This window comes from Fundulus heteroclitus, chromosome 17 (genome assembly GCF_011125445.2).
Source record: "Fundulus heteroclitus isolate FHET01 chromosome 17, MU-UCD_Fhet_4.1, whole genome shotgun sequence".
Lineage (NCBI taxonomy): Eukaryota > Metazoa > Chordata > Actinopteri > Cyprinodontiformes > Fundulidae > Fundulus > Fundulus heteroclitus.
The window spans coordinates 21,743,700-21,762,244 of NC_046377.1; the positions used below are offsets into that span (position 1 = coordinate 21,743,700).

At 40.4% G+C, this 18,545-nt stretch overlaps 1 protein-coding gene across 1 annotated transcript in view; it reads right to left on the minus strand.

The window, feature by feature from the left end:
* Positions 1 to 9,517: 9,517 nt before the first annotated feature.
* LOC105937149 (thyrotropin-releasing hormone-degrading ectoenzyme) overlaps positions 9,518 to 18,545 on the minus strand; it is a 179,090-nt gene continuing 170,062 nt past the window's right edge. Inside the window, exons 16-18 of the mRNA XM_036148813.1 lie at positions 15,526 to 15,666; positions 15,346 to 15,427; positions 9,518 to 10,518 (exon numbers count right to left, since the gene is read on the minus strand). Coding sequence (XP_036004706.1) covers positions 10,366 to 10,518; positions 15,346 to 15,427; positions 15,526 to 15,666 — 376 coding nt within the window. The 3' untranslated portion in view covers positions 9,518 to 10,365. The remainder of the gene's footprint in view (positions 10,519 to 15,345; positions 15,428 to 15,525; positions 15,667 to 18,545) is intronic.

Consider the following 18,545-nt stretch of genomic DNA (forward strand, 5'->3'; position numbering starts at 1 on the left):
AACGTTTGCAGTTGCTCTGAGCCAAAGCTTGAGACATTGATTTATAACCTAGCCGTGTCTTAAACTCCTCCACAACTTTCTCCCTGACCTGTCTGGGTGGGGTGGGGGGGAATCCCCTTCCTGCAGGATGACCAACCCGAACAGTCCGAGCTACAGTGGAGTTGTTCAGTTCAAAGAATATTCTAGCGCTGCAGCGGCCAGAGCTAAATCCAGACGTGCATATGTGAAAAGATTTTATAAGTTATGTTCACAGATGCTCTCTATCAAATTGGACTGAGCTCCAGTTGTTTTGCAAAGAAGAATAGGCTAAAAAAAATGAAGATGTTAAAGGCTGGTGGAGACAAACCTCTGCAGACCTGCAGCCGGAGGAGGTTCTGTCCACATTTTCAGGTTTTCATTTGCAACAATGTTGAAAATCCTGCATCATTTTCTCTTCAACTCACAACTGCATTACTGTGAGAAAGTTTTTGACCTTAGCTTTCTTTAAATGTGTCTGATCACAGTTCACTGGTGACTTAAAGGAGCCAGGTGGGTTTGGATCCTTTTTTCCTCAGGTTATACTCGTCTGGTAGCGTTTGTTTGATTAACATTTGATGACCTGAAACACTGAATGTGATGGAATCTGTCAGGAGGTAAATACTTCTGTACAGTTGGTCGCTCACTTAAAACCACATTAAAATTCTTTACAGTTTGCTTCTCATTTTCTCAGGAAGAAAACTCGAGTCAGGGGAGAGCAGGAAATGTTTCGTTTTGCTGCAGGTTTTCTTCGCAGCACAGAGACCAGAAAAGAAACTGAGTTCAAAAACCTCATTTTCTTTAGTCGGCTCACATCCACTCACAGGGAGCTCTGAAATCAATCAGTTCATGGACTCATGCTTTGTTTACACCTCTTTCCCAGACGACATGTTTCAAATAACAGCCCCAGAAATATTTGTCAAAAATCCTGCTATCAGCGCCACTCAGGTGTTCCCACAACGGCCCCACGTCTGCATCCAGCATGCTGATCGGCGTTTGGGGAACTGGATGTAATACGCCACTTCTCCGGGACCCCCCCCGTCTCAGGGCCCCGTCGCTTTCCAAACAGCCGCCTGTGTGTTGTGTTTATTTGCATTTAGAGTAGAAAGGTAGGATCCCTTCACAAGTGGACACCGGAGATGCATGTTAATGCCGGCTGTCCACTGGAGGCGAGACGCATGTGGGGATGCATGTTAACAGCAGGAGCAAACAGGGCCCCCGGCCAAAGGAGCGGGGACTTTATACTCCCACTGAGACCCACTGAGCGTCTCACCGCAGGGCTGCTGGTTCCGGAGCGGGACGGCTCTCCACACGGGGTCGACGGCAAAGGGCCAGAAATACGATGCATCTAAGGAGGAATGAGCGTGGAGACAACTTCTCATTGTTACCATCTTCATTACGTAACAAAAACCAACCAGAATTCACCCCCCGTGGGAGTAAAATCTAAATAAAATCAAAAGTATGACATTTCTGCTATTTGGTAAAATTCAACGTTTCTGGTAATTAGACTTATCTGTAAATACTGATAGAAAAAAAATGGTAGATATTTGATTTTATTCTTTTGGAATTTTATTATGAGCCATTATTCATTTTTGTGGCTAAACATGGATGAGGAAATTTTTATGTTTCAAATTTCCTTTCATATTTAAAATATTCTAAACAACATATTTCATTGAATTAAACATAACTTGCAAAGTGACTAAAACTAAAGCCCTCAGACTCTGATACAAACTTTTTTTTTTTTTTTACTTTTTCTGTCTTCTTTGTTCAATTCGATTCAATTTTACTTATATAACGCCAGTTCATGATACATTTCATCTCAAGTCTCTTTCCAAAGTCAGACTCCATCAGATCCTCCAGGTTGGTGAGAAAGTTTCCTCTCTAAGGAAACCCAGCAGGTTGCATCAAGTCTCTCCAAGCAGCATTCACTCCTCCTGAAAGAGCGTAGAGCCACAGGGAGAGTCGTCTGCATTGTTGATGGCTTTGCAGCAATCCCTCATACTGAGCATGCATGAAGCGACAGTGGAGAGGAAAACTCCCCTTTAACAGGGAGGAGAACCTCCAGCAGAACCAGAACCAGGCTCAGTGTGAACGCTCATCTGCCTCCACCCACTGGGGCTTAGAGAAGACAGAGCAGAATCTAATGTGAACAAAATCTGTACACATTGTTTATTGTGTGTACTCTAAGCCAAAGTATCCTGAAAAGAACTTCACCACGGTAACATGCAGCGACAATAAAGAATCTTTGAATTTCCAGCTCTCTGAAACAGAAGACAATTGATCATATTTTCATCTTTCATCAGGCGCCTAATCCTGCTGATCATCTTACATCGTGACTCACCCACAAACACAAATCCGTCAGTCAGCAACAACCAGTCTGGCAACTTTCTGCTAATCTCCTGAACAAGTGTAACCTGTTTTAAAAAAAAAAAAAACCAGTTACAGCATCTCACCTCCAAATTACAACCTTCCTCTTGAATAGCTGTCATGTAAAACCACCTCCGATTTTATCTTCTGAATCATGAGCTAAATTTAAGCAAGTAAAAACATGTTCAAAACAAACAAGAGTTCAGTGCTTCATCAGTCTTCCTCTGGACTCCTTAATTTCCCGAAGAAATGCAAAATTCACTTATATCTGAAAAGAGGAGTTTGGAGCACTGAACAAAGAGTTCCCTCAATTCCTGAATGGGCATTACTTATAACCTTGTTGCTTAAACATTTTCCTTCCACTAAACTTTCAGTACTAAGTGTTATTTATTGCCATTGAAAGTACACCTGGTTCAGTGTTTGACTGTCTCTCTTTCTTGGGCAGACTTATAAGAAGTTTATTTACCGTTGGCTTCCTTAGATGTTTTACCAACTGGTATTGTCCCCCCAATCATTCCCCGATTCACGGCGAGCAAAACGACGCTCTGACTGCCGTGATCAGGCCAAATATACACTATAATGCCAGAAGTATGTGCTCCCCCATACACATTTTTGGAATCATGCGTTTCAATCACTTCCAGGTGTATAAAATCAAGCACCTAGGCATGCAGACTGGCTTTACGAATATTTGTGAAAAACGGGTCGCTCTCAGCTCAGAAGAGGTCGGCAACTCTCTGCAGAGTCAGTCACTACACACCGCCAAACTTCATGTGGCCTTCAGATTAGATCAAGAACGGTACGCAGAGAGCTTCATGGAACGGGTTTCCATGGTGGAGCAGCTGCATCCAAGCCAGACATCAAGTGCAATGCAAAGCGTTGGGTGCATTGGTGTAAAGCACGCCGCCACTGGACTCCAGAGCAGTGGAGACGCGTTCTCTGGAGTGACCAATCACGCTTCTCCATCTGGATATCTGAAGGAGGAGTCTGGCTATGGAGGTTGCCAGGAGAATAGTGCTTGTCTGACTGCATTGTGCCATGCTTAACATTTGTTGGAGGGGGGATTATGGTGTGGAACTGTATTTCAGGAGCTGGGCTTGGACCCTAAGTCCCAGTGAAAGGAAACTCCCAGGAACCAGGGGCGACAGAACTCTGCCATGACCTGGTTAAACAAGCATGAGTCAGGTGTGGAATACAGCTACAAATGCAAATGCATGAGGATGAGTTGGAATAATCACAGAGCAGAACTATTAGTGAGCCTTCCCTGTTTTCTGAGTTAGAGTTCTGATCCATTCTTGGTCCAACATCAGAATCAAAGAAGATATTGGGCCCAGAAGAGATTCACGGTGTCTTAAAGAAGAAATGGACTATCGGTCTCAAGCAGACAATCTCATTCAGTTATAATCTAAAGTAATGTAGAACCAGCAAGGATGAGAAAAAGTTATACTCAAAATCCAAACAGGAGGATATAGGAAACCAGATATCCTAAAATACAGGAAGTGTGAAGACATGAAGGAAACCCAATAACATCAGGAAACGTCAAGAAAATCAGGACTGCCGAAGGAAATACGGATAATCAAGAACGTTTTAAGATAAACAGAAAAGGCTAAAGAAAATCATGAAAACTAAAAGAAATCTTCAAAAGAAAACATTTGGAGCGTGTTCATCTTATTACATCTATGAGTCCGGGAGAATTAGACATGAGGAAAGAAACCACTCATTTTTCTAAAGCGTGGCAATGATGCAATAATGTTTAGCGCCCTGAAAACCCAAACGGTTCAGTGACTCAGCAATACCTCAGCAGAGAAGGTGATGTGCAGTTAGGCGGATTAGCTGCTCCTGAATAATTGAATGTTTGATAAAGAACATGAACCACGACACTGAGCGACTGTGTCCACTGGAAAAGAAAGGCGGTGTAGTTAGAAAAGAAATGAACTCAAAGACCAGTTACTTAGTGATCTAATCGCAGCAAGCTTTGCACAGCTGGATCTGAGGAATTGCTGCTGGTCTTTGTCAAGGTTTGTTTAATTTGTGTAGTCTTTTTGCTCAAAGTTGAAATAAAGCCAGTCTAATTATATATAGGCTGTGTTGAGCTCTTAATGGAACGGCTCTCCCTGTGATTTAGATTCATGTATTCACTTAGAGACACCCAGAAATTAACAAATGCTGGAAAACAAAGTCTCCATGAGGACACATTCCTTCCTAAAGTCACTGAGCAGACCTTCCCCACTGGAGGGGTGTGTCTAACTTAGACAAAGCCATGTTTGTAGTCCAGCGCTGTAACCTTGATTATTTCTCTGCCATATTAGAATAAATGGTGAAGCTAAACTCTGAAGTTGAGTCATCCTTAGAGGTTGTTTATAGTGATAAGCTGCTTCAAGAAGTTAAAAGGACCGGGGGAGTGACCGTGATGTTAGAGGATTACTAGAGGTGCACACATAGATATGAACATCTTCTTTCTGTACACATCTTTAAACCATTCACAATTACGTTGAGTAGCAATAAACTTAGAATGCACTCATGGTGTCAATAGGAAGATGTGCTGGAACATCTGGGCAAACAGGCATGGAAGACACGCTGATGTTGTAAAGGTTTCGCAGAGTAACTGCTTTACTGTGAAGGAAACGTTGTGAAATGGGAAGAATGGTCCACTTCATCGGATCAGCTACTCAACAGGTTTGTAGCCGTTAGCCGTTAGCTTTGGGAACGTCAGTGGTTCTGACATAAACATCTGGCCCATTTAATGCTCAGATGATGGACTGAACAGAGCTCTGGAATATCAAAGCTTGGGATATTGCTGTACACTGCAAAATTAAAACAAAAATAAGAAAATTCTTCTTGAAAGTATTTTTCCTTGATTTGAGCAGGTAAATAGGACTATTTGCCAATTTTTGCACTTAAAACAGGAACAGTTCATCTCCATCATCTTATTTCAAATGCATTATATCTAATAATCTTACTTTAGGGGTAAAAATACTCATTCCATTGGCAAATAATCTTATTTACCTGCTCAAATCAAGGGCCAATACATTCATTTTAAGACAATTTTACTCATTTTCAGTTCTCTTTTTGCAGAGCTGCTTGGTCTTCATGATGCTGGTTGTTCTCCAATGTTCTTCAGAGAATAGCTGCATTTATGTTCAGCTTAAATAAGACACAGATTGGCTCTATTTACTATTTAGGTGACTTTTAGAGGCAGTTGGGTGCCAGTATAGGGGGCTGAATCTTTTTTTTTTATTAGAACTTTTGTTTTCCAGTTATGTTCGTAACCACATTAACTATAATGTGTTGTTTGAAACAGCTGATGAACAAAGTCTCTTCATTTTCATGTTCTGACAGAAACTCCTTATCGGTGAATATTTATCTCAGACAAACAGAATCTTGTTCTTAAGTTTCAGCGTTTGTATTTTTAATATGGTCCAACACAAGAAATCAACACAATGTAAACAGGAAGTAGGACTAAAGTGTTTTCCTGCAGCTTCCTGTTTCCTTCAGATTTTGATCGTGCGCCTTCAACACCATTCTCACCAACACAGGGATTCAGATTGCACTTTGTTTAAATATCACATTTGTATAATTTACAGTGTTTATTTTACACGGGGTGTGCTTTTATGTCTGTAAACCAGTTTTCCCTGACTGGACATTAATGGTTGATAATGCACACAGTAATTAGCTTTTTCACATCGTCAACAATTATAGCAGCCAACTGTGCCATCATCATTCGCTCTGCCTGTTCTCCTGATCCAATTAGAGTTTCTAATGACCAGAATCCTAATTAGCTGATCTCATTCTGCTGTTTTCATTATCGTCATCATCATCATCTTCATCACACACGCACACATCACTGGACACAGAATGTATAGAAGGAGGCAGGCCTGTTAAGTCATATATGGCTCAGTTATGAACATCAAAGCGTGATCAAACGGCAGAGGAGAAAACTTTAGAATGTTCTTTCAACTTGACGGACGTTCTCATCCAAGATCCTTCAAAAGTCGAGTCCCAAAAGACTCCTGAGGTTCTGTAAATGTCCACCATGAGGAGCTTTTGAAGTTAAAACTCAAACATTACAGATCCATCGTAATGTTTAATCCGGCATCCTTTTCAGAGGCAAAATAAACTGTACAATCCATGTGAAGTTCCTCACATCTTTCCATAATACGTCCAAAAAAACTCCACTGTGAAGTCTCTTAAACAACCAGATATGTCCAACGGTACAATGTGGGCATAAATGTTCAAAATCCACCATCAAGCCATAAAATCCTGCTGTTTGCTGTTGCCTTACAGACGAAAAAAAAGATTTACTGTGCACACAAAAATGTTCATGAAGTATTGGTTGTACTTCAAATGAACGCGAGGTGAAATCCCCACGTTTGTAAGGTCCATCAGGCGTGAGGTCTCACTGTAAAGTCCAAACAGATGTCCATACTGTTGTCCAATCTCAAACAATCTGTAAAAGACCACGTGTGATCCATCATGACAAAATAAGAAAGGCTTCTGTAAAAAGCAACATCATCTGCATATAAAACAGCACATATTTAACACGGGAGCGATCAGCCGGTCACTCCACCTCTTCAGCCAAGTCAGCAGATTTTTCTCCATTTTAGGACGGAAAAACAAAAGTTGATGGACATTTGATTAGTAATTTATTTGTTCACTAGTGAATTTTCCTTTGAATTAAAGTCTTAAATTTTGGGGTTACACAACCAAATGAAACTGGACCAGATCAGCTTGAGATTGAGTCAGGTTTCAGGGTTCTGCTGGATGTGCACACTGCAGAAAAGAACTAAAAATAAGTAAAATTTTCTTGAAATGAATGTATTTGCCTTTGATTTGAGCAGGTAAATAAGATTATTTGCCAATGGAATGAGAATATTTACCCCTAAACTAAGATAATTAGATATACTGCACTTGAAATAAGATTATGGAGATGAATTCTTCCTATTTTAAGTGCAAAAATCTTATTCCATTGGTAAATAATCTTATTTATCTGCTCAAATCAAGGAAAAATACACTCATTTCAAGAAATAATTTCTTATTTTTAGTTCTATTTTTGCAGTGCAGCGACTGTCTTCCAGAGGGATGTCGGGTCAATGCTCTTTAGTTCATTCATTGTTGCAAACTTATGTTAAGCCTCAAAACTGGAATTAAATGAAACGTTTTGTTATTTAAATGTGTTTGAATTGGTAAAATAAGGTTGCAAGGACCTGCAGTAACAGATGGTTGATTATAAACCATCTCAAACTAAACGCCCTTTTTAAAACTAACTTGTTCCACTGGCATCCTTTCTGTTAAAGGGTGTTAAATAAGAATCAGATGCTTTGCAGGGTCATTAAATCCCAAAGTCAAAGTAGCAACTACAAAGACTTTACTGTGCAGAAAGCTACGCTATAATCTTCTGCAATCTTGATTTGCAACAACAATGATAATCCAGAGACAAAATGGAGTGACTGAATACTGATAGGATCAAATAATATGCATGATTTTCCACTTCTTCCTGTTGATGATCGGTATGTTCCTTCAGAAGCTGATGTGTATGAGATTTTCACATCTCAGGTAAACATGTTTTTACGCCTCCAGTAGATAAAGACTGAAAAATTAACTGTTCATGTATAATTGATAGCTTTGTCATGAAATGCTGTCGGACATTTAAACTTCAAATATTTGTCAACCTGCTACAATAAACTGGCAGTGTCGTGTCTTTTATGCCGGAGACATTTTTGTTTTTTGTTTTTAAAATCTTCAAACATTTTGCAGCTTATTAAGACAAAAGGGCGTCTGGAACATCGTTGCTCATCAGAGAACAATTATTCCTCCACATGTGGGGCTCTCTGGGGTTTGAAGCTAAATGTTCAAACTGCTGTCGTCTTTCCTTCTCATTCTGAGGATGTTTCTGATGCAGCAAAAGCTTCGAACTGCTAAAGTTTTGGCTCTCTGAATTCAAGCTGCGTCAGTGAGAATCTTGCAAAAGGCTAATGAGTCTGAATGAGGTGAGCAGAGGACACCCTGTTCAAGCAGTGTTAATTACAGCACTGATCGACATGCTGAAGGCTGGGGGCAGATCTGCCTTCAACTGAAAGCTGGTTAACCAAAGCAAACATCTAAACGTCTGATTCAAACTGCTCTGATATGATCGCCTGCCAAGGATAAATGTTTAATATTTAAAGACTAAAAATTTTGTTTGAGTAGGACGCTTTCAGGTTAGTTTAATGTTAACACTGAAGGTATTGAGGGGCCTCCATTTGAAGAACCAATTCTTGCTTTAATTAGGCTCCACTCTCCCACTTATGCTACTGATTTAAAAAAAAAACAACCTTTGCTCTGATTGGGCATCTCCAATGCCAGTGATACCGACCTAGGGATATTTTTGCTATATTTCATGAGTTTTACACCCGACTGGAAACCCAAACTTGAAACCTAAATCGTTTTTATTCTTCTCATCAGCTGGGGGGCCCTCACGGTTAATCCAGTCCTTGTGCAACAGCCTTCCAAGCTGCAGTCAGAGGAGGAATTATCCCCCTCTACATTTAACTACAAATTAATTGTTTCTTGCAGTCCATTTAGATTGTTTTGCCTTGTGGACTGTTATCAGAAATTTACCTCAAACCACTTCTAGGCTCAATGCATTTAAAGTGGGGTATGTATCCCACTAACGCCTAATGATGCATATTTGAGACATTCCAGGAATCATATTGGAAACACTTTGCTGTCATCTGGTGGTTTGGAATTAAGCCCAAAAATTTTAATTAGCAGTCTGAATAAATAAATGAATAAATATATGCATGTAATTAAATAATTCTAGACAGGAAGAGGAATCTGCAGTTTATCCAAAACAAACATTAACGCGGTTTACCATCTAAATATTTGTGTTTGATTGTTATTATAGGCTCATAAGTGGATAATATGGTTAAAAATCAACCAGTTTTAAGAAACCAAAAAACTCAAAATACATTTAAAAAGAAAAAAAAATGTTACACGAACTAGGTGATGATGTCACTAAGTGCATTCAGGAGGGCCAATAGCTAGAAGGTCTTTTTAGGCTAAATTCACAACATGTAATTTATGAGCCGAGTATATTTAAGGACCGGCTAATCTTAAAAAATGCAAACTTTAAAGTACCTTTACTGGCACCTATCTTTTCTTTTGGCTGATGATTGTGTGTACTGAAATTTAAGCATTACATTATTTAATAGAATTATACATGTGATGATTTTTTAAAGATTTTTTTAAAAAAATTTCTGAACTGATACTGTATGCCTACTGTAAAGCCCCCCCAATGCAAATGTTCCCTTTGAATTTATCACCCTGTCAGTCAATTACTGAGTTAAGGTCATGAATGGGATGAGTTCCTTCAACAATCCGCCTCCCTGCAGTGTTACCACTCAGACTTTAAACCTTAATGGGTCTTTATGGTTTATAATGGCTGACTGGTACGTTAGGTTAGATCAGCTGCAGAGATTTGTCTGGAAGTCGACAGATAACAGACTGGATCACCAGAAGAAATTACTAATCAGTTTTATGGCTCCTGTCTCATTAAATTCTAGATGTGCACAACCAGTTTACTTCCTCTTAGTGCAAAGAAAATTAAAAATATGCAAACCACTTAAGGGTTTGAGGGCATAGAGTCTGAATGACCGACCCTACCATAAAAAGGACAAATTGTTGTTCTCTAAGTGCTGACGTTCTAGTTGTTTCTCATGGTTCTAGAAGAGGTTTGTTGTTATTTTGGTGACTGATATAAAAATCTGAGGCTAGCTCACTCATGACTGGATCAATCTTCATCACATTTTCACAGCACAGTTTGACCACAACGGCTTCATGTTGAGAAATAAAGATTCCAGCATCGATGAACACATTAAACTTCCTTTTAAAACAAAACCAGTTCAGAAACCAGCCCATTTCGCTCTGACTGCGTCCGTTAGCTAGAAGTGCATTAGCTCAGCAGCAGTCAGGTCGCATTTAGCTTGACTCCAGCGAGCCGGCGCAACGTTAGCCGAAGGTGGAGCTCGGAGGTTTGCGGAGCCATTGGTAGAAGTGCCGCCGGTGGAGGCGGTGCCAGCGGACGTTCCCCTCAACGATCTCCAACGCTCGCGGCAGCGCAGGCCCGGCCCCAACGCCACTGGACTGGATGAATTCCTTCAACTGGAGGACGGTGGGAGGAGAAGGGAGGAAGGAAAACAAGAGTTAACGGTGTTTTAAAACCCGGCAGAAGCAAAAAAATTACTGCAACCGACCCAGTAAAACTGTGAACCAAAAATACTGCACATATAGATAATCTGCATGCTGATTCCAAGATTTAATTACAGACCAAATCTAAACTTAATGCAGGTAAATTTTCCACCAGTTCATAAATCAATGAGTCTGAAAATCTACCAGGAATCCAAGAGATGAGTCCTACCTGCCCAGGGATCTTTACCACACATATTTACAAAGCAAAAAGTGGATTCCTGCATATTTTTCAGGGGTCTAATTTGTTCAGAACCAACCCCTAATTGATCCAAGATTATAAAGAATAATCAACAACAACTTGTAATTGGTGAAGCCTTGAATTAGGAGATCTCGTTAAAACCAAGGCATTTAATTATCTAAATTGGTTTGGAGGTATGATCTTGTCTGTTTAGCTTTGCGAGACCTGTGTCAGCAATCAATCAATTAGCTTTATTTCTAAAGCACATTTTAGAAACAACATAGGTGACCAAAGTGCTGTACATTAAAACAAGAAAAGGTTAAAAAAAACAACAAGTTAAAAACTTACAAAACATCAAAAACTGAAAATCAGGTTCAAAGCAAGTGTATTTTAAAATGCCATACACAGCAGGATCACAGTGTATTAGAAGCAAAGAAAATAAAAGTGCGTTTTTCTCAAACTTTAACCCCAGATTAGTGACACAGTTCCTGAGATAAAATGACAGTGAGTCAAGATCATCTTCATAACTTATGTCTTATGCTCATTTAGACTGAGGAAGTTCAGAGAAAGCCGTGCTTTAATGTCCTCAAGGCAGTGTGTGAGTTAATGGACAGTGTTGTTTTGTGCCAATGGAAATAGATCTGGTAATCATCAGCATAACAGTGAAATAAAATGCCATATTTCCTAAAAACAGAGCAGAGTAGGTAGAGAGCAAATAAGAGAGGGCCGAGAATTGACCCCTGAGGGACTCCGTATGGAAGAGGAGCCGTGGAAGACAGGAAGTTGTCAGTTTTAACACAAAAACTCCTACTAGTTAGGTAGGACCAAAACCAATCAAGGGCGACACCCCTAATGCCCAGAAATCAAAGTACTGTGATCAACAGTATCGAATGCAGTGGACAAATCTAAAAACACTAAAGCAACAAACTTTCCAGGTTCTGTTGACAAAAGTATATAATTAAAAACCCTCAGGAGTGCGCTCTCCTGTTAAGGACTTTGAAGCCAGACTGAAACGGCTCAGTGATACCATAGTCCTCTAAAAATTGTAACAAAATGGTAGTAGACAATGTTCTCTAATATTTTAGAAATAAATGGAAGATTGGAAATGGTCCTGAAATTAGAGCAGAGAGAAGCGCGGAGGCCTATTTTTTTTAAGAAGTTGACGTACAAATGCTTGCTTAAAAACCTCTGAACTGTACCAGAGGAAAGACTACTGTTGATAATCTGAAGTACATTTGGTCCAATAGTAGCTAATACCTCTTTAAACAAGCGAGGTGGGATGGAGTCTGTGGGCGAACCAGACCAAATGACCAAACTGATCAAAAACAGATGAATAGTGCAAAGTGCATAGAAGAGTTATAAGAAGACTGAAAGATACTAACTGTATTACTAACACAATTTTATCAGCGACAAAGTGCAGGTAAATAAGATTATCTGCCAACGGAATGAGTATTTTGACCCCTAAAATAAGATAATTAGACATCCTGCACTAAAAATAAGATGATGGAGACCTATTTTAAGTGCAAAAATCTTATTCCATTGGCAAATCATCTTATTTACCTGCTCAAATAAAGGACAAATACACTCATTTTAAAGAGTATTTTACTTATTTCTAGTTCCGTTTTTGCAGCAAGTGGATATTAAGAATATATATTTCTTAATATTTAGGTGGAATTTCGGCCAAAATCTCAGAGAAGTCACTTATAAAATCCTTGTTGCTCGTGGGTGGCCGATAGATGACGACACACAAGACGACATGAGAGCGACCGAGCTCAAATGAGCGACGTTCAAAGCTCGTGAAGGATTGAAGGCAAATCTGCCGGCAATTAAAGCCGCTTTTAAAAACAACTTCCATTCCTCCTCCTTTTAGACCCGACGGACGCGGGGAATTAAAACGGCAGCAATCCGGTGGTGACAGTTCATTAAGAGAGTTTGACTCACCGGTGCTTCAGCCACGTCTCCGTTACACAAATCCAAACCACGAGACATGAAGGAATCCCTCAAAATGAAAGTTTTATTTGCCAGTGATCTGACGCTGACAAGGCCGATCTGGGTGGTTCTGTGGCAAAACGGCTGGAACTTTGTATGAACATCGTATTCATTGTCAATTATTGCCAAATCCTCTGCAGAGAGGCGAAGATCCAACAGTTTGGTGATAATACACGAGCAGTGAACTGACATTAGCGATGACTGACAAATACAACACTAATACAAACAATGGTGACAGCGAGAGATGGCGCCATTTTTTTTTTGTTGCCTCTGCGCGCCGATCCTCCACATAAACTGAGAAAACAGCCGAGAGAGGAGCAACTATTCGCTGGACGGGACGCGTAATGAGACGTAATGACACGGGTCTCTGGCTGTGGAAGATCAGACGGCCTCTTTATTTATCTTTTCATAAAAAAACAGTTCTAACACCGGTTTTGATCATTTTGGCAGAAAACCCCAAATTGTGTGAGAGCAATTCCAGGAAATGCGTCTGGGAAGAGGAACTGCTTTTAGGTGAAAATAGAAATAATCCAGCTTGTTTTAGGTCAAAGACCAAAACAAAGACTTGGTGTTGTACACAATATGACAGATTCAGTGGAGCTCGGTCTGAAATCCTTCCCTTTAAGTCTCTTTACTTTGAGTCATTTGTTAACTCTGCACCCTTCCACAGTTTCAGTTTCTATTTACTTTCTCCTTCTCTTTCTTCCTTTCTGCTCCCCAGAGCGATTCACTGGAGACTTTTGTTCAGATCTGAAATAAAACCCCATGTCAATCTTTCCCTTTGTTGAGGGTGTGTATTCAGGCGTCCCAGGGGAAATAATGATGTTTTGTTTGGAGCTTTTTCTGACAGTCAAGGCCATACAGAGACTGTAATTTGTTTCCATAACAACGGGAAGAGTTAAAAAAAAAATGCGAAGGGATACATTTTCATGGAGGAACACCGTTAACCTCTCCGCTTTTATATTATTTCTGCTTCATGTATTCAGTCAGGAATCTTTTCTTTTGTTGGAATAAATAGGGGAACCAGCTGCGAAATGACTGCGCATGGAAAGGATGAAAAAGCATTAATCCAGCTTTACTCATTCAGATTAATCAACCCTGAATGTAAAATATTGATGTGGCGGTGAGTCTCAGGAGAACATGTTAATACGCCGTGATTAATTGGTGTCTCAGCTCTCCTAATGGCCACAGATAGCTTCTCCAAGTCCTGCCACTTCAGTCGTCACTGACGTAGGATGGGCTTTACGTTAGCAAATTGGTAATAAAAGGTACATTTGTCTGGGTTAAATCCTTTGGTCATAACAGAAGAAAATCCACAAAAGTCCCACCAGGACTGTTAAACTGAAGGGGGAATGAGGGAACAACGCTGGCCTAAAAATCCAGACTGTTGGATTAAAAAAGATCCAAGGCCAAAAACAATTTTTTTTTTTTTTTTTTTTTTTTTACGATTTTTCAACTCCAACAACAAAGTTCCACATTTTTTCAGAATCAAGCACTAAAAGTTGCTGGCTCACGTGTAAAATTTAAACCCAAAAGGTCACTATGGGTTCATTCATTATGCATTCACAAACTACAGCCTGGGCGGATGGAACAGGAAAAAAAAAAAGTATTGAGATACACTTTTTAATACTCTATTCTGTTTTTTCAAATTTCTCCCTGATCTGCTTTTCCAGCTAGACAGATGGCAGATGAAAGAATAAACCTGCAGCTGCTTGGTTACAAAATTTTTACAATTGGGCAGTAAGTAAAGCCCTGAAAACTCAAATATAGTTCCATACTCCATAATCTTTTTACTTATTTATTTTCCCAGATCTGTTTTTCAGGACTAGAGATCTGCAAGTTGCAGTTCTGAAGCCACAAGTGGCTCTTTGGATCTTCCAATAACTTTGGTTAAAAATGATTGAGAAAAACTGTTTTTAAATATAGATTTTTTTCACAGAATTGCTTTGAATTTCCACAACAGAATGAGACTTAAACTACTAGTAACATCCTTTCATTAGGTTTTTCACCATTTATAATGTCTCTGTCCTCTTTTTGCAAGTGTTTTTGTTTTTCTCTATGTTAAGACCTAAAAATAGTAGAATTTCATTATACAGTAGATATTCATCAAAGAATACGTTTTTCTTAATTAAAGGTAACTTTAATTACCTTTAATGTAATTTTGTGTAAAGTTTCAGACCCTTGTTCTAGACTGATGGATGTATGGATGGAATCAACAATCGGACAATGAAATTGGGATTAAAGTCTATAAATAGGACTTTACAAAGTCAGTTTTCTTTTGCCATTTTTCTAAATATCTGGAAAAAATAAAAATTTCCAGACATTGTAGGAATGCTGAAAACCATTCATCCCTAGCAACTACCACTGACCTGTAGATAATCAGAGCTGAAATCTTAATCTTTTGTCTCATAGTTGCTGTTGAATTCAATTGTTTTCAGAGGAAATAAATTAACAAATTGTGTTTTCTTTATGGACGTGGAAACCCATATTTGGTTTTAAAGCTTATTAATTATGTTCACAGTCAAGAGACTCCCTGCTGGACCTGAGAACGGCGGGTGTCTGTGTGCATTTACCTCGTTGAGCTCTCTCTCCGTATTGAGGAACTCTGTGACTCCACCGATGAGCTTGGAATTCATGAACAAAGCCTCGCCGTATCTGGACAAAGACAAAGACAGCGACAGAGCGGCTTTCAGAGGGACACGCAGCAACAGGACAGCGGGGACTCGGCTGTGAGGAAAGCACTTCCGTCTCACCGGGCGTTCAGGATGTCCCACTTGTCTCTGAAGTACTTCCAGGCCAGGTTCCGGCCCTGAGGGTTCCGGCCGACGTGGATGATGACGTCGATCACGTCCTGCTCAGGGACGAGGTCCGAGGTCAGAGACAGGTTCAGTAACCTAGAAAGAAAGAAGACATGACAGCAAGAGCTTTTAGCAACAGTTAACAGCTCAGCATTTACTCTCTTTCATCCGTCTATCCGTCTGTCTGTCCGTCCATCCATCGCTGATCTGAAACCTGCAGCATTAGCTTTATCAGAGATTCACACATCATCTCTCTCCTCCAGTTTATCCACGGGACAAAATCCAAAGCCACATATAGGAAATAATCTTCCACGCAGGTTCTGGGTCTGACCCGAGGTGTTCTCCAATGAGATGTCCAAAGGTTTGAACTAGTGTTGCACCGACACCAGTATGGGACAGGGGGCCCCGATCCAGCACTAAAATGGTGGTATCGGTATCAGCGAGTACCAACAAATAGGCAACGATACCATTTTTGATGTTTGTATGTCACTTAAACGCAGCCTTCTCTCTCCCCACTAGTATTATACATGTTATATAAGTTCATCAAAGTTGCACTATTTTGGCATTTGAGAGCCAAAACTCAGGGTTTAAAAGAGATTATTAAATTATTAATGTCATTTTACTGTCTTACTGTTGCATTACTATTACACATGTTATAATTTCACGAATGTTGCACTATTTTGGCCTTTGAGAGCCAAAAGTTTATTCAACTATTGTCACCCATTTCAGGTAGGCAATAAAAAGTTCTACTACCCTAAATAGTATGCAGTTCTTCATATACACACACACATCAATTCTAATACTGCACAGCCAGGTGTCGGGGCCAAAAAATTGCATTGGCGCAACACTAGTTTGAACATTTCCCAGAAAGCCGTTAAGGCGGCCTCCACCCGAACCATCTCAGCTCACCTTGCAGAGGAAGCTAATTTCAGCCGCTTGTGTTCACCGTCTCATTATTTCCGTCTTCCTGGAGGATTAACCCCTAAAACCATTTGTTCCATGGTAGGCCTGACAGGGTCTCCCATGGCAAATAGGTTCTGGGTGAGTTTAAGTGTAATTTACTAATCCTTACGCAGAATCTAGTGTCAAGGGACAGAGATTTGTTAAAAAGAGTAGAAATACTGAAATCTGATCCTAAAGCCTGGACCGGGGCTTAGGTGGAGGTAAACAATCACAGTGGTTGCAAACCAGCAGCTTCCTCCAGAATAAGTTCATCTTGTACTCCTTATCCTGCTCAGCCATTCGTAGGAAGTAGAAGAAGCAGCTTTAAATATATTTCCACCACCGGAACGCTCCAGAAACTAGAGTAAACAGAAATCATCGGGGCAGAAACTTACCCAAGAAAATGGTCCTGGCAGGGCGTCCTTGCCAGGAACTTTTGTAGGCAGTGCAAAGCGTTTAGCTCTCTCAAGCATTAGATCTGAATATTTCATACTTCCTCTGACTCTGAAGAGATTATTATTCAGTTTCATGGTGCAAACGCTGTGAAATGCTCACAAATTATTGCCCCATCACAGGTGTTTGCCTCAAAAGGGACATTTGTCTCCAAAATTCGCCCGTTTCAAAGGATTTGGTGATTTCATATGAGCTATAAAGTGTTGTTGCAATGTCAGAATCAACTGTTACAGCTTGATTGCGGTAATGTAACATTTCTCCAACTCTCAGCAGCTGATGGGAGGAGTTAGTCCTCATCAAACTCATCTGCTGGCCTGATGACCCTGTTCCTCAGAGGAGAGCTTCCCTGAAACCAGCAGGATTGATGAAAGTCCCAGGGAAAAGTTCTGGGTCTCTACCTTGAAAAGCACCTTTTGGATTTTGAGCTTTAAATCAAAAGAAACATCTGCGCTGAGACGTGACCTCTCACCTGACTTTATTTTCCAAAAAGAAGAAAATGTCTCCTTCCCTGCAGGACAAAAATAAAAAGACTTTGGTCATTTTCAGCGGAGACTCTTTAACCTTCAACACTGCAGCGGGTCCGCAGAGCTGAGGCAGGAAAAGGTCAAGTTGCTTGATGGAAATTGATATTTTGTAACCGTGTTGTCAGGAGTCCCTCCGGTCGGTGTTCCTGTCGACCCAAAAAAAATCACTTCCTGAAAGGACACAGCTGAGCTACAGTAATCAGATTACTCCAGGCCGCGGCTGACTGACACAAATATTTCACAAACACAACAAATAACATGTTTTTATGAGACGCGGGAGCGAAAAAAGTTCAAAGTTTTCTTTCACTTTCCTTTTGCCATTTCTGCCTTTTTCCTGTTGGTTTGGTTTCTGCTGCCATTTCATTAAACCCTGAAATCAATTTTCTCTCTCTTTTCCCACAATCCCTCTGTGCTGAAGCCATTTCATCTGTGACCAATCAGTGAGCTTCACAGCTGTGCCTGTTGACTCGTGTGTGTGTGTGTGTGTGTGTGTGTGTGTGTGCCGCTGATTGGATAAGGTTTACCTGCACACACACACATTCATGCAACAAGCCTTCTCGCTGCACAGCTCGCAGAGTGTAACATCCATCCTCCACATATTTTGGAACACAATAGCTGCGGTTAACCGCTGATAAACACACTGATGTTCAAACACACACAGCTAAAGCTGGATTTCTCTGCTTTAAGCCCATACACTACTCTCGTCTCTAACTCACTCGGTTTGCTCCGTCTCTTGTCAGAATATCACAGCAGCCAATCTGCCGGCCTCTGTGCTGCAGAGCATGCCGTATGCCACTGTAGGTTCGGCTGCAGGGCACGCCAACGCACACACCCGACGTTCCATCTCATTTAACGGCTGTCCTCCCAGGTACCTTCAAGGCATCATGGATGGACCTTTCAGTTTAGTCACCAACAAGCTCTTATTCGACCCATTTGGCGTCCTGAAACTTCAAATCATCAAACGTTGTCTGTCACATTTTTTATGTCAGTGTATCACTTGGACAGGGCTTTGAACAGGTACTTGCAACCCATGTAATCGTTTTTATTTTACATTTA